Source organism: Ambystoma mexicanum, chromosome 3q (assembly GCF_040938575.1).
Source record: "Ambystoma mexicanum isolate Mex_15411 chromosome 3q, UKY_AmexF1_1, whole genome shotgun sequence".
Lineage (NCBI taxonomy): Eukaryota > Metazoa > Chordata > Amphibia > Caudata > Ambystomatidae > Ambystoma > Ambystoma mexicanum.
The window spans coordinates 39,207,867-39,233,676 of record NC_090926.1 but is presented as its reverse complement, the minus strand read 5'-3'; the positions used below and the strand labels follow the sequence as shown (position 1 = coordinate 39,233,676).

The window sequence follows — 25,810 nt, the reverse complement described above, 5'->3', positions numbered from 1 at the left end:
GGCGCCACAATGCTGTTTGTGTGCTTTATAAATGCAAATATATAAAAAATAAATAAATATTGCAACAGATCATGTTTGCAAGTATGCATCCACTGCCAACATATTAAACCTCCACACACCAAGTACCCCTTAAACATGTTCTACAAATCCTTAACCTCCACTTTTCTTTTCTTTTACAAAACAGTTACACACAGTGCTGCTATAAATGTGCAAATGCATGTTTTTATCTTTCATAAAAATGCTCCTAAAAACAAACCTTTTTACACAGTCATCATTTTCCAAGTTTTATTCCATCTTACTGTCAGACTTTCCAATCCTTACTCACTACATCCCTTGCCCGGCCACCATTCTCAACCTGCTTACACATATGTATGTACTACCAAAGTATCTGTATACAACACTTCACCTTACATATAAAGTACACTTCTTTTCCAACCTCTAGTATAAGCCAACAAACACTGCTGCAACAAAAATCCACCATGGCATTACCACTACGCCACAGTTTCCCTATCGTTAATTATACTGCGACATATTCCAACTACATTGCAGCACACACGCTGCACTTCTTTCATTAAACTCAGCAGCATTAATGTAACCTACACATACATAGTTTCCTTACACCCATTGTTCCCCTTTCCTTCTAATCTCCCGAACAGCACTACTCATACTTCAATTGTTCTAAAATAGTTAACATACTTCACTAGACTATCCAAAACACAACTTTATTACTCTGTTTCCCAACAGCTCCTCCTACATTCATAAATAACAACCCCTCTTACTGAAAGCACTTCACCCTTACCATATATAACCACTAACTTTCTTTTATAATTTCAGGAAAAAACAAAATGACACAAAATGTCAACAAGAGGAAGATTACTTTTCACATCCTACAAAGTAAGCACAATACTATACTTTTCTCTTTATTATGGTACCAATGCACTTTTGCCATATATTAGCCTACAGTATTCCTTTCAAATCATCAACATGTATTTCACTCTTATTCATTACATTTCAGTATGCGCACTCTTTCCATTCTCATCTAAACAATATCATTATAACACCCACTACTCTCCTCAAAACATCATAATGTCCCTATGTATTCTTTCATGCCACCACTCTTACTCACTACCCCAAGCACTTCACACCTCTACACACACACAGTTACTCTTACAACCTTCCCACCCACGACTATCATCCTATTACACAATCACACAGCCCTGTATTCATATCTACCATCACATTCACACACCCATTCACAATACAGAAGAGAATGGTAACGTGGCCCCAGTAAAGCATTCCAAAAACTTAATTTTACAAAAGAAATGTCCAGCGTAAAATACTTCACAATCTTATGAAAACAGCTGAAGTTACGCTCTACCCTTAATAATTACGGCGTAAGACTAATCCTCAAAGCTCTAATTGACAGCGCATTTCTTATAAAAATAAAGTTATGTTCATTTTAAACAACATGAAATGACGAACTAAATTAATCATTAAATTACAAAAAGTACTTCTAAACATGCGCAAAGTTAAATAGATCCCTTTTCAAACTTCTGTGCATGTGAATATATTCACACAAGCAGCACAGGAACCTATTTCATGAAGAGGCTTATAAACAAGAACAGAAAAACCAATTGCCATACACAGTAATGGCCGAGGGTAAGACATGGTTGGAAATGCCATTATGGCACAAGAAACCCTTATAGAAAAATCATCCCCAACAAGCTTTCAACCAACTTTTCCTTTCGCCCAAAAAATCCGTGCCGTGTACAAATAGGCATGCAGTTCAATGTGTAACGTATGCCAACAATCATTCAAATCTGTACGAAAATTCCTCATTCAGTATGTAAAACTAAAATACAAAATTAGAACAAAAACTTTACAATCCATGGACTCCTGTCTAGTGTGCAACTGCACTGGACGGCACGGACATTCTTTAGCCTGAATTTCAGGAACTGCTTGCAAAAGCACCTTCCACTACATCAAAATGTTAGCAACACACCATTTCACTTTACGGAATCTTGTGCAGAGACTATACTATGCAAAAAGTTGTGCTTTACAACTGCAACATTTAAATAACATACTCCTACATGGAACAGCCAAAGAACTCCAACAAATACAGCACATCCAAAGTAAATATTTTGGAAGTGACGATCACTTAGAAAATTTGGTAACTTTAGAAAACCTTACAAACACCAACCTCCTAACACACCCATACAAAAAAGAAACCAAGTATGTGTCTGTTATCACAGAACATTTTATAAAAACCTCACAAAAATAGTAGATAAGGCCTACAAAATAGAGGACAGTGAGGAATCCCAATGGTTCAAATTAGCTTTATATTTAACAACAGAAAATAAATACAAAATAACTGACCCCTCAATAGTTTACACATACTGCAATACAAAGCTTGACAATAACCAAATGCAATCATGTGCTGTCACTAATAACCTAACTTGTATGAGAGCATTTTAATCCAAACAGTAAACCCATTTCAAGCTATAATACGTCTTCAACCCAAAACAGCCAAGTTGCCTCCTTCTGAGTTACTAAAAGGCATTTGTGGCAAACTAGTATATTTGCCATTAGATCTTAAAGAAAATGTACAAACTATGGAAATACAACGACCAATAGATCAATCTTCGATTATCCTAGTTAATGGTGTACCGACAAAAGAAATTGGCAACAACTAGTCAACTTAAACCAGGTTAGACAAGCCCTACACAATTTTAAAGAGAACAATACATTCTACAAAGATATAAACATAGAGGAGAACCTAACAGCAACCACCCAATTAATTGTGGATTCACCACCCAACTGGCCAATTGGAACATGTAGATCCTATTACTGCAGCCATCATTTTGGACCAGTATACAATTCACCCACTGCAATCCAAAGACGATGTATTAGAAACATATCAAATGCGTCAAGCCAAAGGATCTCCAATGAGCATATGGGAGAAAAGTTTTGAAGCACGTTCTTTTCCTCTACACTTTCCTTCAGAAAAAGGAGGAAGATATGATGAAATACCCACACAAATTAGTACATCAGAATATCGCTCTTTACAATTGTATTCTGAAGACCCCAGATTCAGACAAAACGTATTATACATTTTCTACCTCCTGTTTGAAAGTGAACTAGCAACTCTGTTATGGAGTTGCACTCACATTAAAAACAGGCTCCAATTTTTAAACATGTCCACTACCCAACTGTTTCAAAAGATGAAATACAAAGATTAAGTTTTGCAGTCAAGTATCACAAATCTCTTGGCAAACATGCGTGGTACAAAAGAATACTGGTTCCAATGTGACCCTGATGTACGTTTTATGCTAAGGAACCTAGGCCCACCCACATGTTTTGTTACATTAGGTTGTGCAGAATATGCATGGGATGACTTGCAAGACTTCTTACGCATAGCAAACCAAATTAATGAAGGAATTCTCTTGACCCAGTCAATGTATCAAGGTACTTTCACTATCGCTTTATTGCCATGCTGCACTTCATCTGCAATCAAAGTACCCCTTCACTCGGAGAAGTAAAACACTACTTCTGGAGAAAAGAATATCAATCTAGAGGAGCACCAAACATCCACATGCTTTTGTGGATAAACTATGCTCTGAAATTTGGCCATGACAGTGAGGCCACCGATTTACAGGTTTTAGAAAAATACATAACCTGCAACATTCCTTCAGAAACCACACATATTGACCTATGTACACAAATATTACGCTTCCAAAAACATAAGTGCAACAAATACTGATGATGAAGGTATTAAAACAAAGGGAAATACTATACCAAATGTCGCTTTGGTTTGCCTTGACCAGTTTGCGCAAAAGGACAAGTAAATACCTTAATGTCCTCTGTTCAACAGTCTAAAAGGCAAATCGTCTAAAAACACATGCAACAATAAAAGGGACAATGCCTTCAAATATATCAATGATTACAGTGATATCATTGCCCTATTGTGAAATGCAAATATAGACCTACAATACATTACAGACACTTCTACTGCTGTTGCTGAGAAAACAAAGCTAAAAGACTTCTGGGATGACATATCATCTGATAAAACACTGTCATAAAAATGCTCTCCCATATAGGATTCGGCTGATACAAAGCTGCATACCATTTAACTGTTATAGCCTTGCATGGCAAATCCAACCACATTGTCTGGCTAAACCTTGGTCCAGCTTCATAAAGAAAAAGAGTACTCAGATCCTACCAAGAGATAGAAACAATAGCCAAATATGATCCCAACAGCCAGGACATTTTAAAAAACAATTTACTGGACACATACTATCCAAAAAGAAGTACTTCTTTGGAAAACGTGTGCCTGTACCACATAGTCCGAAACTACTCCCACAAAACTAATGTTAAACCAGATGAGACAACTGGCAAATATGTAGTCTCAACTTGTGAAGGAAGCCTAATAATAGAACTTACCAAACCCAGCATAATTAATCACATATAATTATAATTTAAAACTCCACCACTTAGTGAACTTTATTACATGCCCCTACTACAACTTTTTAAACCACGGAGAAAAGAAGAAGGATTATTAGGTAACCAAGACTCATTTGAAACTGCATTCAATGCAAATGAAAGCAGTATAACACATGTCTATTTCAAACAATACAAAGAAATGTTAGACAATGAGCGCCAACAAGAGGAAGACATTGAAGCTCAAATAGATAAAGACACTCCTAAAGGCAGTCAACCTTCTGTTACAGGAAGCCAAGAACCACTTGGAGAACCATTCATTCTAAATAAAGCAGAAATAGCCAAGATTGAAGTAGGAAATTCCATGTATCAGTATAAACAATCAGAAGAAGACTTGTCCGTGCTGAAATCACAACTAAATGATGAGCAATTCACCATTTATCTACTAGAAATTGCACATGGTTTTAAACATGAAACTAAAGCCTGTAGCTGTAAACATTATAAACCCCTGCTCCTCTTTGTTAATGCTGAAGCTGGTTCTGGAGAAACATTCTTAATTAAAATCATCAGCAAATTTGTACAAAACTTAACAACCTTTCGGATGTTGTAACAGCCCCCACAGGTTTAGCTACCTACAACATGGGAGGTATAACTTTACCCTGACTACTGCTCCTTTTAGTAGAACACAAAAACAAATTAGTATGCTATACATTATCAGCAGAAGCTGCTATGGAAGTACGCAGAATTCTGAAACAAATTAAAGTGCTCCTAATAGATGAGGTAAGCATGGTTTCCAACCTCATGTTGGCTTTAATTCACCTCAGAATGCAAGAAGTCTGAAAAACAGACTACGAAAAACTGTTTGAAGGAAAACACATTATTGTTTTCAGAGATATCCAACAGTTAACACCAGTAAAAGGTGAACCTATTTTCAAAAACATTCAGATACAAACAATGCCACAACACACTCTGCAGTATAGGAAATGTAAATCTTTGGCAATATTTTCAGTAAAAACAATTAACTCGAAACATGCCTCAGTCTGCAGAACTCACCTATGCTAATATTTTAAAGTTGCAAAATACATCCTAAATAGTCGACTAATCTGTCAGTATATGGGCATAACAAATCTGATCCTGATGTCGTGGAACAATTAACTCAACAAAATATAAAATGCACATCCTTAATGCCAACCCTAGCAATTTGTAGTCAATTCAACGCGACAATGTTTAAAAAAAGATAAAGCACCCATACTGCATATTAATTCCACAGATGAACTGGAATTACATGGCATGACACTTCCAATGTGTGTCCACAAGCAACAGCATGACTAAATAGCTTAGAAAAATCTCCAACATAGCTGGATTGGAGAAAATGTTTGTGTCTAAACTGCAGAGTAATTCTTAAACGTAACCTTGATGAAGAACAAGGTTTAGTCAATGGAGCAATTGGTACAGTTGTTGGCTTCCGAAACATGTCCACGTGACAACAACATTCAGTTTGTCAACATCCACTTAGATAAAATTACAGAAATTAAAAGAATAGGGTGCTCAACAGCACGATTCCTTTCTCTCTGTCTTTTACATATGCTGTCACTATTCACAAATCGCAAGGTCTAACCCTAGATCAGGCATTGATTTACACTGACAGCACAGTCTTTAAATAAGGTATGAGTTATGTAGCACTTTCACATCAATTTACACGCGAAGGACTATTCCTAGTCAATTTTGATGCAAACAAAGTCAAGTTTGACATTCCTAGCATCCTAGAGTACAACAAACTACTTGCAATCTACACACCCCATCTAGATATGTACCCTGTTCCTCAAAAAGCTAAAGTTTTAAAAAGAAAATGAATGCAAACAGATTTCCCAACAATACCACCAAGGAAACAAAAAACGACTGCTACTCCATCAAGCAGTTCAACCACAAAATTGTCTAGTGCCCAAAGAAGTGCACATCCATCAGAAGATGGAAAGAGAAATATTTATTCTAAATAAACAAGTGGAGGTCCAGCAAATGACAGAGACAGAACCCTCTGGTCCATTTACATTTTCCAACACAACTGGTGTGAATTGCTATGCAAATGTAGCAATCAATCTTCTCTTCCAATTGTTCAAAACATTTACTTGGATAGCTCAGACCAGTTGTGTTTGCAAATGCTCGTCCTTCATAGAAATGCCTCAAATAATCCTGACTACACTTACAGTGTCTCAGGAATAAGGCAAGAATTGGACTATTGTACAGGAACAATCAAATTCACCATAAACACACAGGAAGATCCACAAGAATTTCTAATGTACTTACTGCAAGTAATGGAAACCAAAAACATACCTATAAATGAAATCTTGCAGATGTCATACATGTGAAAACATACATGCACTCTCTGCAACCATGTTTCAAAAGAGCACATCCCTAATGAACGATTTGTGTATGTAGCTATACCAAATTGTGAATCCATTCCGTTTCATCAGCTAGTGCAAAATGCAAATCATGCCATATTATGCACTTTTTGCAATTCAGACAATCGTTCCACCATGCACATAAACTCACATAGCCAATATCTGATACTAATGCTTTTAAGGTACAACGCAGATGGTACTAAAAACAACTGCAAGCTTACTAGCTTCACACATGGGCAAGAATCTCTTGGCAAGAAAACCTTCACAACAGTAGGCATAATCTACCACACTGGTGCCACAACCAGTGCAGGTCACTATTAAAAAAAAAAATTGCTGGTTTGAATGCAACAACACTTCTGTTACTCTAAAACAGAGATTACCAGCAAATCTAACAAATGCCTACTTAATATTCCTAAAACCTAAATTTAGTCACTGACCTGTAAAACTATCAACAGTTCCAATACGCCAACTGGTAACTAACTACATCCACAGTACTGCAATGCTGCTTTTAAAATGCAAAACAGTTTCAATACGCCAACAGGTATCCAAGTACTTCAAAAAATACCCTTTTAAAAAAAATAGTACAATGCTACTTTTAAAAAGCAAAATAGTTAGAATACGCCAACAGGTATCTAACTGCTTCAAAAATAACCTTACTTAATCTTCCTTAAACCTACATTTAGTCACTAACCTGTAAACTAACTAACCTGTAAACTATCAACAGTTAGAATACGCCAACTGGTATCTAACTACATCCATAATGCGACAATGCTACGTTTGAAAAGAAAAATAGTTAGAAAAAGCCAACAGGTATCCAACTACTTCAAAAATACCCTTCATTACACTTCAATTCCAATACACAATCACGATTCTTCTTACTCCAACACTGTTTGTAACAACAAATGCACTTATCTGTGCTGTGCATTCCCTTAAGTACTGCACACTTCAAACAAAAATACTGTCAAACATAAACTCATATATATATATATATATATATATATATATATATATATATATATGATAGTTTATGTTTGATAATATTTTTATACTATATATATATATATAGTCGTTTTTTTAAAAGTCCCGTATGGATTTCTTTTCCTAATGACCCAGTGATTATACAACCAGAAACGCCATCTGTGCAGAACACACAGTAATGTTGTTCCAAACATAGTACTTAGAATGTACTGAATATGAGGGTCTAACAAGTACATGAATAGGTGAGATTGTATGCAATGAAACATTTTAAACTATCCTGCCTCACAAATTATACAGGGTTTTCTTCACAGCCAAAAATGAAAGATATCTCCTTCATTACCATGTACAACAAACTCAACCTATACACTCAATTGTACAGAAATCATAGGTACTACTTGCACTTCAATTGTATTATGTCCCCATGTTACAAATACTGTATACTGCCCCCACACTACCTAGAATTACTATACACATATTATTATAATGGTTGTAACCAGTGTCTAGAATCAATTACTATACACATTATTATGTGGCTAGTGGCCAGATTCTTGGGTGCATGGCCTACGGCCAAGCACCCAAGAATCTGGCCACTGGCCACAACCACCACAGCATAATTAAACCATACATATGAAGGACATAGAATAACACAACTCGCCCTGAACCCCCCCAACCGCCAACCCTATTTTTCATTAATGAAAACATCCCCATATCATCTGTATCCCACTCCCCTACCCGACCGATCCCTCTTTCATTCACTAAATAACCCTAAATGTGTTTCGTAAGCTGTCCATCCAGGACTCTGTCCACGAACTACCGCAGTGTCTGCAGACTAATGATCAGCCGTAGGCTCTTTTTCCACCTATACAAAGAGCCCTGTATCATCTTTTCTGCACTCTCCTACCCTCCCCAGTCCCTCTTTCCACCACCAAAATAACCCTAAATGTGCTTCCCAGGCCTTTTCCCCTCGCTGCACTGTCGACTGACACAGGATTGTCAGCGGATTCAAAATGGTGGGCGTTTCGGAAAATATGACGCACCTCACGCTCTTCACTGTGTAATCGGTGAGCACGTCTGGTGTCCGCGGACCTCATGTCGGCCTCTGGTCCAATCAGAGGCCTGTCTGCAGAGTGAACAGGGAAGTTAGTCAGCGGACCGAACCCAGATATCACTCATTTTTTGTACCCACTTTTGGGCCATTAAAAAACTACTGGACGGATTACCACCAAATTTACAAAAGCGTGCTTTCAGGACCAAGCTGCCGATCCTGCAGCATATTTGATGAAAATCCATCCTGTGGTTTGGGCTGTAGGCGAGAGCAACATTTTTCCATTGTGTCTATGGAAAAAACGCATTTGGGACCCTCTTATAACACCCCCTGCACAAAACCTTGCCAAACTTCACAGAATCAATCTGATGGGACCATATACGTTTTTTCCAAAGTTTTGTACAAGATATGTTCGGGCGGAGGGGCGGAAGTGATAAGCCACCAAAAAAGTGCTCTTCCTTGAATTTAACCATAACTATAGTGCTGCTACCACAGGCCCTGTAACATATATTAATCTTCCTCATATTGAAATCGCTATTCTTAAGCGAACACCAGTTTTTAACTGCCACCACGATAGTGGGAGGCCTAGTGGTGTTATTGCAGGGGACAAGGCAATCCCCCCTCCAACAATGGGTCCTAATTAAAAAGCTTGCCAACCCACTGGACTTACCTAAGGTGTTTTTCCTTAGTATTTTGATGTTCAGGCTTGCCCAATTGATCAAATTGGTCAAAGCGGTGGCAGGTAGATCTTTATCTAATGGTAGGGTGTAATTAATTTCCCCACATTGGTCCAAGTGAGTACAAGGAGTACGCCTGAACCATTTAGGGGGTGTTTCATGGGTTATCAGTTACAGCAATATTTTAAATAAGTGGCTGAAAAAAAGCTGTACCTGTACAGTATAACATTGTTTCTTAAGGGGAGTATATGAAAAACGTCCCATACATGCTAGGTTCATTACATCACCAGTACCAAGGAGAATTTTACTACACATTTGTAGGCTGTCTGTGTCCAAAGGAAAACCACACAACTATCTAGTCTGAAAGTACATACTACCAATACCTTGTAAAACACATTTGTTTGTTGCAAGTGCTAAACTCTATACGTCAGCATTGCCTTGTAAAATATATTTTCATACTGGTTGTGCCTAATATATGACAGTATTGCCACTGTGAAAACATGCATTTATAATAGCTGTGCCTGCAATATATGTCATTAACTAACAGTAATCTGTTCTAGGAGATTGAGACACCCATGCATAATCTACATAAATATACAAAAAGTGTAAGGGGCAAAAAGATGTGTTGTTAATTTTTGGTGAGGACACTCCACCCTTTGTCCTTCTAGGAGAAGGTTAATGGTTAATAAAGAAACAATAGTAGTCCACACTATAAGAGATTGAATCCCAGTATTTAATTATGTACAGTTAATTTGTTATTTAGAGTGTAAACGTAGCCAAAATATGTACGCCACCCTATTTGTTTTATTTGAATGCATTCAAAATCTGATCAATGCCAACACATTATCTGTGTTTTGCTCTTGCAACAGAAAATGTCAATGCAAACTGAGCTAAGATAAAATGACTGCTTGGGTTGCGATGCTCAAGTTAATTATGTATTGGACAACTGTTTGGTAGGTAAGTTTTGTGCCAAAACTGTTTTTGTGCCAAAGCTCACATATGTTGATTGGTTATCACAAAATGAATGCAGTGCCAGAGAAAGATATTCATTTTTCACATGGTCATAATTGGGTCTGGGTCCTGTGAGGAGCCAGGAATGGGACGCGGACACAGATCACTCATGGTGTTTGCCATAAACCTTTATCAAATAATAGAGGTTGGAAAATGCCTCACTCCCCCAAATCTAGGAGGTATTTCCCTACCTCAACCAAATACAAAGGGTCTGTCCTGTGTCAAGATATCCAAAGGAAAAATGGCGTGTGTTTGAAATCCTATCCTGGAACGCACTCTCTAAAAGTAACCCTAAATTGTTTAGGACAATGGCTCTGCTTGAAAAGTGTGCAAATGTTCAGGTTTAACAAAAATGTATACATCCAAAAAAATGCTCAAATGGATGATATTCACAGTTCCAGGGAATGACTCCCTTCCCCAGGTTTCCCTCCACCAAAACACAAGTTCAAAAGAATAACCAAGTTCTTTGTAGCCCAAAAGGATAACTCCCCATCTCTTGGAGTTGCAGTCCACTCCAGTGGAAGTTACTCCCTTCCCCAAGTCCTTTTCCCATTCAACGTAATTGAAAAATCCTAAGGGCATGAATCTCCCTTGGGATTCTCTGATTTACAAAAACACCTGGTATACTATCCTGTCAGGTTCTTCATATAGCTCCTTGATACAATGTGGGTGCAGGTCGCACAAATGCAAAATACCTGTTATGCTCTCCTGCCAGGTTCTCTCATACCCACGTTCATTGCAATTCAGAATCCTTAGGGCATTTCTTCCTTGGGAGTCTCTAACTCACAAATCACCTGGTATACTCTCCTGCCAGGGTATACTTTGTAGACGCATATTAGCTTATTTTGTACCAGTTTGTAGATTGTGGCATTGTTATTGAAGATTTTAGTACTGTGACTTTTAGTATTTTGAAATTAATATTGTGTTCTTAGAATTTAATATTGTGTTCTTAACTCTATCGCGATTTTAGATCTATTGTCACATTATACGGTAGCTTGCTGAGTTTCCACGCCGTCAATCATAATTTCATCCTAGGGCGAATACTGCTCTGTGCTCTAGGCAGAAGTTATAGTGCAGCCTAATCCTTTTACTGCCAAACGAGCACTTTAGTTAGCTGTCCCGCACTAAACTGCATTGCCCAGAATGCTTGTAGTTCACTCACCCTAGAAATGTGCAAACATGGCACGAGAGTCGTGAAGGACCAGAAGGTAGGAAGTGAAGGCTCCTTTCATGTCGCATCCCTCATGGGCATTGTAGAGGTATTAGCCGGTATTGCGGCAGCCAGAAATATTTTCAAACATAGTGAACATAGTGAACAGAGGGTCAGTTCTCGGAGTATGGTGAGCCAAAATACCCGTAGTACTGTAGGCACTATTCTGGATTATGTTATCTCTATGCCGCTGCATGGCTGTTTACAAGATTCTGCTGCAGACTCGCTTCATAGGAATACCATTGTGCAAACTGCGACTGAGCCTACTTCCCCAACTATGGGAATTGGCGAGTCACAGGTTGATCAGGATTCTAGTGGTTCCTGAGACTGTACCTTTAATTCACTAATTAATCAAGGAGGTTACGCCCTGGTTCAGGGGGGCACTCCTTCCCTGGGTGAATTTCCTATTGTTCAGAGGAATGGTGGCCTTGCTGCTGAGGGGGTGGCGGGTATCCCCTTCCTTAGAAGTAAGATTATTCCATTCTCACATTTAAAGATTATGATGCTAAACACTAGGTCTTTGGTGAAAAACGTGGTTGAAGTAGCTCCATACATTGAAGATAAAGAAATTGATATGTGCGCTATTACTGAGATATGGGCCATAGTTCAGCAGTACCCACTCTGAATGTTGCCATCCCAGAAGGATACTGTATGCTACGACATGATAGGATCGATGTGAGGGGGGGGGTTGCATTAATCTTCAGATCCTCACTTACTGTCTGGCAAATCAAAGTCCAACTCTCTGAAGGGATAGAATCCAAATATGTTAAAATAGGACTCGATGCTGAATCTACCATCAATGTGCTTTTGATCTATAGGCCTCCCTCAGCGGCAGAGGACTTTGGTACTGCCCTTTCTAACTACCTCCTTTCATTTTTGAAACCTAATAATAGTTTTCTATTATTGGGGGATTTACATTTTTGTTTAGGGCAGGATGGAGATGATTTAGCCTCTGATTTAGAGGTGGCCTTATCCAATCTGGGTTTTGAACAAGAGATTCATGTACCTACCCATTGTAAGGGGCATACCCTGGATTGGGTTTCTACTCTCAATGTTGCTTCCAGTGCATGTGAATTTCCTGTAAAAATGAAATGGGGGAAGACTCAAGAGTTTCTAGCTAGAAACCTTAAGAATTTCATGCTGGAGCGCATTGAATCCCTGCTGAGCCCAGGTATTGTGAACCATACAAAATCTCCTGGGGAGTTATCGCAGCTTCTCTCTTCCTCTGGATAATATTTCCAACACGTTGGCATCATTAAAAAAGAGAATGTGCAAGGAAGTACAAAAAAGTCATTCCTGGTTCACCCCGGAACTTAAGTGCCTAAAAGCTTCTGCACTTAAACATTTCTACGAGTGGAAACATAACCCTACTCCTTTAACCTTGCTAGCCTATAAAGGAGCAGCCAAAGAATACAAGTTAGCTATTGTAGATGCTAAAATAAACTCCTTTAATACGAGAATACGGAGTGCACACTCGGATGTGAAGGAGCTTTTCAAGATTCTTAAGGAGCAGGAAACCCTGTACAATCTTGACTCGAGCCTGCTAGCTAAGGATGCAGCCTGGTGTTCTGCTATTCAGGAAGCTATGCAGGGCAAACTGAACGCAATTACAGCAGATATAGCCCGAAAAAAATGTGAGTCAACCTAAGATATCCGGAGAGACAGCAAATGGGGATTTCTCTAGATGCCCTCTTATCCCTCAATTTAATTTCTCTGGCATAACGGTTTCAAACTCACTACTATAGTGGAACAGTTAAAAACCACTAAGTGTAAAGGTGATCCCTCCTTGGCTGTCATTAATAAAACCTGTTCATGCATTTTGCTTGCTTTTTATTTACTTGAATTTAAAAAGCACACAAATCGGCCCTGGGCCATCGTGGTGCTGTTACAGCAGTGCTTAGTTAGTTACACCGAAAAAGATAAGAGCACCTGTCTGTGGTTTTTGGTACATTGAACCTGATGCCAGACAGCAAAGAAATACATTGACAAAAGACGACAAAAAGTGCCGAGATACATGCAATAGGATTGAGGTAACAGACAGACTGCTAGAGAGAGCAGGAGACCTCCTCATGGATGCAGGTTGAGTGACTAAACGATCACATGCAAAAACAACACTCACAGACGCCAGTTCCTCCTGTGAGGGCAGAGAGTATTGGGTGAGCTAGTTGAAGAGTTCGGTTTCGAGCGATTTGTGGAATGCTAGATAAGATGTCTCGGTTCGAAGGATTGTGGGGAGGGCGTTCCAATACTTGGGAGCAATCTGTAAATGTGTTAATCCTTCCTTTTTGGAAGGCTCAGTGCCCGAGGGACTAAAAATGGCCTGAATAACCCCCATCCTTAAAAAAACCTGGGCTATCTGTAGATATGGCACTAAATTACAGACCTATTACCAATACCTCGTTCTTGCTTAAAATCTTGGACTGTGTGGCGTATGTCCAAATCTTGGATCATCTATTACATTATCCATCCTTAATAACCATCGATCTAGATTCAGGCAGAGATTTGGGACAGAAACGGCGCTGTTGGAACTCAAGGACAGACTATTGGAACGTATGGATAATGCAAAGGCATCCATTCTGATGCTGCTAGATTTATCGGTGGCCTTTGACCTGATGGATCACTCCATTATGGTCACCAGGTTGAGGGACGTAGCAAATTTCTCATCGGCAGCAGCCCAATGGATATCTTTGTTCCTAAACAATCGGGACAGTAGAGGTTTCTATGAGGAGGCAGCATCGCCCATAACCTTGAAATTTGGCGTGCCTCAGGGGTCATGTATCTCACCTTTCCTGTATAACATCTTTACGGCACCTTTCTTTGCTCTCTTGAAGCAAGAGGGGGTGGTGTTTACAAATTATGCTGATGACATTCAGTGTGTCATCCCTATCTCTGGGCTACATGAAATTGATGAGGCACAGCTGAACAAGGTTTACACCCTCATTGAGAGTTGGATGGTTCAAAATAACTTGGCTCTGAATAGAGACAAGACAGAGTTGCTGATTATCGGGACCTCAAATATTATACAGAAATTGAGTCCGGCTCATGAGAGCTTTCATATTGAGGACTCAAAAATAATCACTCAAAAGAAGGTTAAGATGCTGGGCATCATTTTGGACCAACACCTAAACATGAAGGCGCATCATGTCGGTAGCCCGGTGTCATCAGCAGTATATTATATTAAGCTTTTCACACACCTTCAACATTTTATCACCCAAGCTAATGCAGAGACCATTGCAAGGGCAATTGTGGGTGCCAAAATCAACTACTGTTTTAGTCTTTTGTATGGTATCAACAAAACAGATTGTAACAGGCTACAGGTGATACAGAATGGGGCAGTGTGAGTGGTCACAGGAATTGCCCGTACAGACCACGTCTCACTGGCTAGACTTGCTCTGCACTGGCTCGCAGTTGAGTCAAGGTTCCTGTTTCGCCTCTTGGTTATCACACAAAAATGTTGACAGGGCAAGATGCCGCCTTCAGTATCTTCTGAAAGAGAAAATTCATACACGAACCATCAGATCGCGTAATTCTGATCAGTTGGCTCTTCCTAGGTGTAGGACCATAGAGGCGTCAAAGGGGGCCTTTCAGAACGCAGCCCCAAATGCATGGAATGGTCTGCCATTGGAACTTAGGTGCTTAAAGTCCACAGAACTCTTTAAGAAGAAACTTAACTCTTCTGTTTACTTGATCCTTGCTTGACGATCTCTGAAGACCTGCCTTGGTTAGGATGTTTCTTTCTTATCCTTATGTTCATTGCTGTTGCGCTCTTAAGCCTACGGGACCATGGTCTGTGCAGTATAAATGTAAATAATCTCCTGCCAAGACTTTCTTTATGCAGTTTGGTTGACACGCTTGGCTTGGCCTGGTATACTCTCCTGCCAGGACTTTCTTTTGCATACAATTCCCCTTTGGCTTCCCTTCTTGGTCTTCTCCAAGTTCATGCTGTAGGACCCCAACCCCAGTCCCAATGTCTAGGGCTTCCAATGCCATGCCCAACAGTGCATTGGTGTCCCAACCCTTTTCCTGGGCTCACTGGTTGCTTTCTTGCACTCTATCCATGTCCCTGACTCTGAATCGGATGTGTCTCAGGATTGCACGGCTCCCCCTGACCCTGAAGGCACCACCGGCAGGCGTCTGGTCCTAGGTAGGCATCCAAGCACCCACGGCTGTCAGGAGGTACTGCTTGCTTCCTTTCACCTTGCTGCAGCATCCAAGGAGCTTCAATGGATACACCGCTCACTGGGATGTCTTGTCGCTCCGCCTTGTCACTCCGTCTCCTGCGCTGCCCCAGCCACAGTACTCCCGGTCTCTCTGCTTGGCTGTCCTCCCCACAGCTGGATAAGAAGACGATGAACTCCATACTTCTCTTCCCTACATGGTTTTAAACCATGTCGGGCCAATTGGATTCTTCCAGCTGCTAGACTGCTGGTGTGTGTTCTCATTGGGAGTAATCGTCATTGCTCGTTTTTTCTTCCCCATCTCAGTTTTTTTGATTTTGTTTATGGCATCTAATCTTGATATTGATATTGAAGAGTACCCTGAGTAGATTTCTCAAGTTGTCAAAGGGGAGGAGGATGGTAGTATGTCATTAGGGCATGAGGAATGGAGCGAATATCCCTGAAAAGGGAATGCAGGATACCATGTCTCACCTGTTTTCATTTCATCCCGTGAGGTTCACCTCCCCCCATGTGGTCCTCCCTCAAACAGCCACCCGCAGGGTCAGGATCACATAGCCTCTCCATGTGGCCAGGGGACGGAAGCTGCTATCTCAGGGAAAGGAGTAATCACCTCATCAGAATCATCACAGTACCATGTAGGAGGATTTCCGAATTGGAGCAATCCACCTCCACATCATGCATTCTGGCCACTTTCAGCGTGTAGCTCCAGAAATGGTGCACCAGTATTTCTACAGTAAACCATTTTCATGTTGCCATCGAAAATACTAAAAAGTGTCCAACATATTTCTCCATTAGTGTGTTGCCCAATAAAACACACTTTCATGTGCTTGGTGTCCCCAGACCGTGGGTCCTCTCCCTGCTTTTCCCCCTGGCACATGAGCACAAAAAATTATGTTAAACACAAGCACAAACACACATGTTCACTCACATATATGTGCACACATACACCCCCAATCTCACACACACCATACACTCACACACACGGGCACCCTCTCTCACAAAGATGTATACCTGCTCTCTCTCTCTTGTCGTGTTTTTTTTAAACCCACCACCAAATACCGTGACAACCTCCAACTTCACACTATTGATGGCATGCATTCACCAAACCGCTCACGGGGCTGCACTGGGCACAGCATGCATCACTCTTCTTGACCCATTGGTCAGAATAAAACCATCCTAGGGGGTCAAATTAAAGCACTTCAGCCTCGTTTTTGTTCTTTTTGGCTGACTATGCAGACTTTGCGCCACGGTCAGTACAAAAGGCTTCTTGCCAGCACCCATCATACGCGCAGACCAAGAGGTTTGGCAGGCTGACCGGCCCTTAAGCAGAGCCTGCTATGCTGCAAAAATGTCACTGCCAAGGCTTTGTTATGTCATTGTGTATTTGAGTCAACACCATGACCTTTCGAAGAGACATCCCAAAAGTCTTCCTGGGCACCTTACATTCCACAAAATGCACTCGGTTTCGAGACCTGCCTCAGCGGCGGCACTTTCTAGTCCCTGCAGAACCACAGGTCAAAGCACTCAGGATCCTTTCCTGTCAGGGCCCTGGATAGCACATGGGGTGATGAGGGTGGCAGTGTAGCCTCGCATATCGACCATGCTATGTCTGCGTGCACCACGTTTTAACCAGCTCCGAGATTTGCACAGCTGTACGCTCAGCACCACATCATCCATTGCTGGGTCCAACATGTTCTTGATCACCAGTTTTGATGATCCAGTGTAAATATGCAATGATACAGAGTACGATTATGTAGGTTTCCAGCATCGTTTTTTTCATCATTTACAACACTAGAGTGAAGTTGTGCACAGCTGTCCTGGTGTCACACTGTTAGTGCTGTGTGATGCTGATCCTGGAATTGTTGGCCGTTCTGGGACCACTGGTCGTGCGGCACAATAGTATTGCCCCAAGGGTCAAGAGCGGCTTTATAACATTTTGTTTGTTTGTTGGTTTGTTTATTCATTTATAATGCGCACCAGACCCATGGGTATCAGGGCAGAGAAGTTACAGGACATGCAAGGCTTAGGTTAGCAGGTTACAGAATAAATGCGGGAATCGTAAAGATACATAGTAGGCATAGGTCAATAAATACATTGAAGAGAATATGCAAATAGAGTACAAAAGTCTAACTACAGATACAGTACAATGGTCTAAGTCACACAAGGGCGGGCCTAAAGATGGGTGGACTTCAGCCAGTTGATGTAGCTAAGTCTGAAATTCAGGTAAGGTTGATCTTCTCTAATAGTGTGTGGCAGAGAGTTCCAAAGTTTTGCCGCTTCGATGGGGAAACTACAGCCATTTTGAGCCCTGAACATCACTGGTAGTGCTGTGTGTGCACCTGTCCTCCCATCATCTATAGTGGTGGGGTCCATTGATGACACTGTGGAACAGCAGGTATGCATGTAGGACAAGAGATTAAACTTGACAGGGATATGCACTACTAGCAGGGAGTCATTTCCTGCGGGCAAGGATAATGATGGTGTGGTTTGCGCCCTATGACTCAAAAGAAGCCACTTGTGGTGCTGGGGTGCAAGGACTCAAGTCGAGGGTACACGCGGGTGGACGTGTCCCCCCACTTTGTTTTTTTTTAGAGGGCACCTTGATATGTTAATTTTTGGAGATGCCACATTCAATTGGAATGTTGGTGAGTCCCCCCCTTTTTATTGTCGTACTTGACCCCTGTGGGGTTCGATTGTAGTGATATAGGTGGGTGCCAATGGGGATCAGCTCTTTTATTCTGCTCTCTGCAGGCTTCTTGGTACTGCTGGTCTTGGGAGTCGTAGGGTAGTGCTTTGTCTTTCATGTCCAGAGGCTGAATGGTAGCAGTGGGTGAGTTGGGTTTCGACAGGAGTGCTGTCTGTGTGCTTTTGGGCCTTTAGCTCTATGGTAGCAGGGTGAGCTGCTAGGGGTGAAAGCTGGTGTTTACTGCAGATCCTTGCGATGTGTGCTTCTGATTCTTCGGTGCACTGTTGCTGCTGGCCTTGCAGTGCAATGGTAGCATTGCGTGCTGCAGCCTCTGTGTCTGAATCTAGTGTTTTTTTTCTGGTGGTGCTATGGCTAGATTGCTCCACTCTGTGCTGCTGGGTAAGGGGTGTAAATGTGTTGCTGTGCACTGACCAGCTCGATGGTAATATTGTGGTTTGCTTGAATCAGAAGCAGGCACAGAGAGATAACACATTCCAGAGGGGAATCCTTGAGCTATGGTGCCATTCCAAGAGCCCCATTCTTCCTATGCCTTATGGAGTAATCACAAGATTATGAAAGCTTGCAAATAAATGACTTTGTTAGCCTAAGGTCTCAAAGTGCTGTCTTTTTTGGAAGCAAAACGTTTTAGATTACCCGTGGGGAACACGGTACAAGAAAATTGAACTAGGCTGTTGCAGTTAGTGCTCTGTGGAGCTAGTCACAGGATTTTCTGGGAGCACTGCACAAATTCACACTGAATAAAGTTGCTGGCCCGATCAGTCCTGTTAAAACACTGATTGCACGATAGATTGTAAATAAAATATCAAACCTGGTGCGTAGGACACATCTGGACACCTTTTGAATGATTAACAAGCTGTGTTTTTCTTCATTTTTTCAGGGAGAGCTTGGGCTTTGCATTGTATGGAACCTACCATGCTCTCTGCATCCAGGATGGGGATTGTCTTTCCAGTCCCCTTAATAAATAAATAAGTGAGCTGTGTAATCCTGTTCATCTCTCTGTGGTATGTTCCATTTTATACCATTTTCTATGTCTCGTTACATGTCATTGGGACGATCTGTTTTCGACCTGTTTTACGTTGTGTTACTTTCTTAGTCCTCTTTTCTTGTCACTGGCCTTACTCGCTGGTCAATCCATGACCAGCATTTTGTCTCATCTTTCTATTTCTGGGTTTGTGATTTGCTAGTCCTACCACACTACAAAATAACCGTAACTACAATGCATACAACTAGACCTTTGTAGTACAACATCTCTGTTGGGTCCCCACCAAACTTACCCCCTTTGGTAGTTATGGCGCTACTCCTCATTGTATAGCATTCGACTGCTTTGCAATGTCGTATGTTCAAATATTGGAGAAAATCTGTTGTGGCCTTTTTCTAGCACAACATGTGTTCCTGGGTGAATGCTAAAGGTTTTCGTAAATTGTGGATGTGTGGACGGGGTAAATTGAATCACAAATACATTTTATAACATTTTAATTATCACAAATCAACTTTTCCTCACACTCTTAAATACATTTTTGAACTTCCCAAAACGTTTTTATTTTATTAAAAATCATTGAAACATATTTTCCACATTTTAAAAAGCGTGGGTTTATACTAAGCCTTCCTGTCTATTAAATCTCCCATGATGAGAAAAATTGCCATATTTTGTAGAAGATTTTGAGCAAATTTCAATTTTAAAAATAAAACAGTGGAACAGGAAATGCATATTGTTAAAAATAAAACTTCATGAAATTGAGGCATTTTCAATTAAGCAGAATTGTGTCAGAATAAAAAATGCAAACATGTAGCCCGTGATGTGTGTTGTCATGCCCTCTTATAAGTGATGCTTTCAGCAACAAAATTCTCAGCTATGCCTATGGGTGCTAGGCTATTGACTCTGGTAGCATGTCACTCGCTATGCTCCTGCTATCGACATTGAGTGCTATTATGGTGCCCCCTCACTCAATCTAATCTTCTCATCTCTTACAGAGTTCCTCCTGACCTGGCCGAGTGAGAGTAACCATTGACCAAGAGTCTTCGCTGGGATGAATATCTCCGCCCTGTGCCTCCCGACACTTCTGGCCTTTGGGAATGAGACCAACCTCTCTGTCGTCGGAGAGCGTGTGGCAGCTAACTGCTCGCTGACTGTCAACCCAGCCACATACCTACGTACCATTCTCATCCCCCTTGTGTATCTGGTGGTCTGCGTGGTGGGACTTGGCGGGAACACACTGGTAATCTACGTGGTCCTGCGCTACTCTGTGACGGAGTCGGTCACTAATGTTTACATCCTGAACTTGGCGCTGGCTGATGAGCTGTTTATGCTGGGCCTACCCTTCCTTGCTGTGCAAAATGCTGTGTCCTACTGGCCATTTGGCTCGCTGATGTGCCGGCTCGTTATGACTGTGGACGGCATCAACCAGTTCACCAGCATCTTCTGTCTCACCGTCATGAGCGTGGACCGCTACTTGGCTGTGGTTCACCCAGTAAAGTCCTGCCGATGGCGCCGGCCGCAGGTGGCCAAGGTGGTGAATGCAAGTGTCTGGCTGCTGTCTTTCCTGGTTGTGTTGCCAGTGGTCATTTTCTCCGATGTGCCCCAGGGCATGAACACCTGCCACATTGAGTGGCCGGAGCCTGCCTCTGTCTGGAAGGCTAGCTTTATTATTTACACATCCACGCTCGGCTTCTTTGCCCCGCTTCTTGTCATTTGCCTCTGCTACTTCCTCATCATCGTCAAGCTGCGCTCCTCCGGCCGAAAGGTGCAAGTGGCTTCCTCCAAACGCAAAAAGTCAGAGCAGAAGGTGACTCGAATGGTAGTGATTGTGGTGCTGGTCTTTGTTCTCTGCTGGCTGCCCTTTTATGTACTCAATATCGCCAATGTGGTGGACCCACTGCCAAATGACCAGTCCCTCTTCGGCCTCTACTTCTTCGTTGTAGTCCTTTCTTATGCGAACAGCTGTGCCAACCCCGTTATCTATGGCTTCCTCTCCTACCGCTTCAAGCAAGCTTTCAGGCGGGTGCTCCTGCGCTCTTCCCGCCGGGTGGACAATGAGGAGGAGGCCACATTCCCCCAGCAGGAAGGGAATGGTGTTCGGGGTGTGGATGAAGAAGCCAGTGAGGTCAGCAAGATCTCGCAGAACGGAAACGGAAATGGTGCCGACGTGGTGCCAGCCACAAGCACCGGGGAGACGAAGCAGAAGCCACTCCCAGAAGAGCTGGTGAACATGGAGAAGGCCAACATGCTGGAAATCAGCTACCTCTGAACACAGGGTTTGACGGAGACTGAGAGCAGTGAAACCTCTGGAGATGAAAGAACCGCTAGATCAGAACTAAGCATAGTGGGCCCCTGCAACTCGGGCCTTTCAGAGGAATAGCTCACCACTTTGAACCCAAAGTGAGAAACTGGGTGAAAGGTCAGTGTGAGGGGCCCAGACTGGGAACAGGCATCAAGGGAGGAGACCTGATTGGCACTGAGTTTCTCTCTCGGCTCCGATGAAGGCGGCCCCACTGGGGAAGAGCCCCATTGGGGGGGGGGGCACAGTACAACGTGGGACTGTGGGGGACCTGGGAGTAAGTGAACATGGAGACGGATGTCCCTTGTTGCCCCAGAGGAGAGGGACCCCTCTATGGCCTGGACGCACTGATTTTTGGAAGGTGTTTTTTATGGCGTTCAGAGTGGCAACGCCCAGGTCTAAAATAACATGGAGGCGGAGTTGCCCTCTCTCAGCCAGGAAAGGAAGGAGTTTCTCCAGAGAAAGGACCCATTGAAGGCATGTGAGTGTGTGCCTGTGTGTTTGCGCTCGCGCACGCATGCTGCATGGCAGGGCTGGGCTCATTGCAAGAGGCAGGAGGGATCCAGCTCTGCTCACCTGCCATAAAGTATGCCAAATCAGAGAGGGACTCTGGGCAAGTGCTCTATTTAGGAGGTGAGCGTCCCAAGTGAGACACGGCGATCACATCTGCACAACTCAGTTTTGCCCACACACAGGCCTGGATTCTGCTAAAGTCTTAAAACATTGGATCAAGAATCGGAAGTTACCCAATTCTGAGCGTAAGGCGAACCCTTACTTACTTACTAAAGTGAAAAGTTGTGATGTCACAGCCAAAGAATGGGTGTGAGAAAGAAAAGCATATTTTTATCTTATGAGCTGCTACGGACTTTTACACAGCTCTCTGCACATATTGTAATAAAGTAAGCATTACTCCTGCTGAAGTGTATGTCTGCCATGCCTACTCCCCAAGGACCCCCGCACCCTCCCCCCCCGCTCCCGTGAGTCCTCCTTGCCCTTGTGAATTTGTTATGTTGCAGAGTATTGCCACACAGGAACCACTGTATATATCTTGGATAGCTGAAGGGCAGATGGCATATCCATCAGCATATCTGCAGAGCGTTTACCAGGAGATGCGTATGCCCATCCCTCCTCACCCACAGACAGTGCCAGATGCAGGACAAGGGATGGCACAAGTTATTCAGTGGACACAGCCCCAGGGTCCAGCCATCCTAAAAAGCCCCTATTAGAACTCATTGCCGGGGGTATTTCACGGCACGCAGGGTTTTTATAGAGCGACAGACCACCAAACCCCATTCTACCACCCTGCATTAAGCCCCATTTCCCATACCATGCATTTTTACCACTGCAGCCCTCCATCCACCCCCAGACGTACTGCCTTAAACTGTCCCCAGACATATCTGGTCAAATATCTGCAGTGGGATTGGGGTGGGGTATACCCATTTAAGCCATGCACACACTCCAGCATGGCAAGGAGAGGATGTCCTTAACGACCTATTAGTCGCATCCTCCATGGCGTCCAATCCCAAAGGGCCATTGCGATGTGGACGTGTGTTGGAGTTGAGAGAATTGACAGCCGTGGAGTGGTGTCAGTACATTAATACCGAGGAACAAGCTTCAGCACGTGGAAGTGCACGTGGTTAACTCTTAAAGATCTCCTCAACAACCCGCACCTTGACACATCCCACAGTTCACCAACGATCCCGCCATCATGAAGAGCGACACAAAATATCCTTCCGTTCATGCGAGGACAAGGTCAATCAAGGGGGCCACACATGACCACAAATGCTGAATGCAGGGTTCCTAACACATTACTCAGTGAGAGTAACAATCCTGCCCGCCCACAGGCTTTTATTCCCGAGAAAACACACCGCACCTAAGGATCCTATCCCGATAGGAAACTGAACAGCATGTAATATGCACTAGACGCCTCCCATGTATACCAACCCCAGCCATTCATTGCAAAGTCACTGAAGCCTCTGGCACCACCCCGACCCCACTCCTGGACCCCACACCGATGCCTTGGCAGGCCCCAATCATCACTGGGTCTTGGGTATTGCTACCCATGCCATATGGTGTCTTCAGTGGGTGCCGGGCGTCATCCTCTCTACCTGACCCACAATGCACTGCATCAGGGACAGCGAGGCTGTAACGCGAAAGACTGGTCACAGAGATCTATTCGCTAGCGGAGGTAAACAAAGTACGCCTTACGCTTCATTCCCTCACCTTTGCTTGTGGGACCCAGGTCAGGCCAGCACTCTGCAGCGGGTGGTAGAAAGTGACTTTAAAAGCAAACGGAATGTCCAAAGTAAAACAGCATTTTTAAAAACAAGACTTTTTTTTTTTAAATAAAAACAATTCATTTTGGAAACATCTGTTTTAATAGCACCAGGATATTTAAATAATGAATGCTGCTAAGAGTCTATAAAGTGGAACATTCAATAGAAAAGCCTGGTGAGCCCTTGCTTGGTCTCCGAGCATTTCGTTGTTGGACTTCACAATGGTAATGAAATGTTTTAGCCAGGCTGCTACAATGGGCACACTTGGTAGCATCGCATTCCCCTTAATGGTCATCGTGCATAGTGTCTGCATCTTGGGAGGATAGCTCAGGGGCAAAGTGCTCGACTTTTGAAGCAAGACGACACAGAGCACCACAGGTTCGATCTCCGGGTCCGTGCTTAGAAACCTCTGGGTATTAAGCGTGTTATAAATAAGCTATCATATCATATCTTCACATGCCTGGCAAGGTCCTCCATCTCCACTCTTAATCTTAACCCTCTTTGCATGTTTTCCAAAGACTTCATAGTGCAGGGCTTCACAGCCTTTTCACAACTGCACAGTGGTGAGAAGCAACCCTTAAGATCCGGGCCTTGGAAAAGATGTGCACTGGAAAAACAAGGGCACCCACTAGATTATTAAATGGAGGCCACAGTTTCAACTCATCAAGAGAATTTTCATTGGCCCAGTTCAATGTTCTGAAGCCCCAAGCCTGCCCAGAGTGGAAATCAGAGTGTGTCATTTTGGCAGAGGATGGTCTTAAATCACTGCATGTTTTTAGACATTTCAGATCAATGCATTGCCTTCATGCGCCATTTTGTTTAAAATGTAACACGACGGACGGAAGCCACTGTGCGCATGTAATCTGTGCCTTTAATGCAATGTGACATAGTCCCTCCAACATTTAGCTCAACTCTCTCCACTGATGGCCCACTGCACTCATCCTTTATTGTCTAGGGACGGCTCTCTAAGAAGTACCAATATGAATCTACATTCTGCCCCATGGATTTATATCAGGATGACAAAGCTTCCCATATGGTCTATCCCGGTCGGGGTGAAGTCTTTGCGAGAAATGAGGGCACCTTTCTGTACCTTAGGAAAAGATTATCAATTTTCATCCGTTTTTTTCCAAAATGTGTTTTGCTTGTATGTTGCATGATGGCGGGTTTCTAAACTGGTTAAGCAGAAGGTGGAAAGTTGAGAAGTCAAGATTTACTTGTTAAAGAGATTAGCATAATTAAACATGATCTCATTTATGAATCAAACTATTCCAAAGTACAGCTATAAAAGAGTCATACATAAATCTGATATAAGAACAGCGATAAAAAGAATGACAATGGATACATGGAATATTTTTCAATGTGATAGTAAAGAGTTTACTTTGTTAAAAAAACATTTGGAAGGAGCAGCAGATGGTCCTGAGTAACACAAAATACAGAAATTCACTATGCTTCAAATGCATCTATTGCAACACCATCAAGAAAGGTAATTGTCATATACGTCAGCACAACATGTGGGATGGGCTGGAATTGTGGCAAATCCCCCCGAATCCCTTCCCAGCACTCCAAGGGAGGAAACACAGTTGCATGCCACCCTTGCCTGGAAGTCCTAGAGAGACA

General features: G+C 42.4%; 1 protein-coding gene across 4 annotated transcripts in view; it reads left to right on the top strand.

Moving 5' to 3' along the window:
• SSTR3 (somatostatin receptor 3) overlaps positions 1–25,586 on the top strand; it is a 57,482-nt gene extending 31,896 nt beyond the window's left edge. For 2 of the 4 annotated variants that reach the window (XM_069653017.1, XM_069653016.1), the window contains exons 2-3: positions 19,520–19,643; positions 20,614–25,586. In XM_069653017.1, the coding sequence (XP_069509118.1) occupies positions 20,670–21,887 (1,218 nt within the window). In that variant the 5' untranslated portion in view covers positions 19,520–19,643; positions 20,614–20,669 and the 3' untranslated portion in view covers positions 21,888–25,586. The remainder of the gene's footprint in view (positions 1–19,519; positions 19,644–20,613) is intronic. The other 2 variants (XM_069653018.1, XM_069653019.1) reach the window with 1 other exon arrangement.
• The last annotated feature ends 224 nt before the right edge of the window (positions 25,587–25,810 follow it).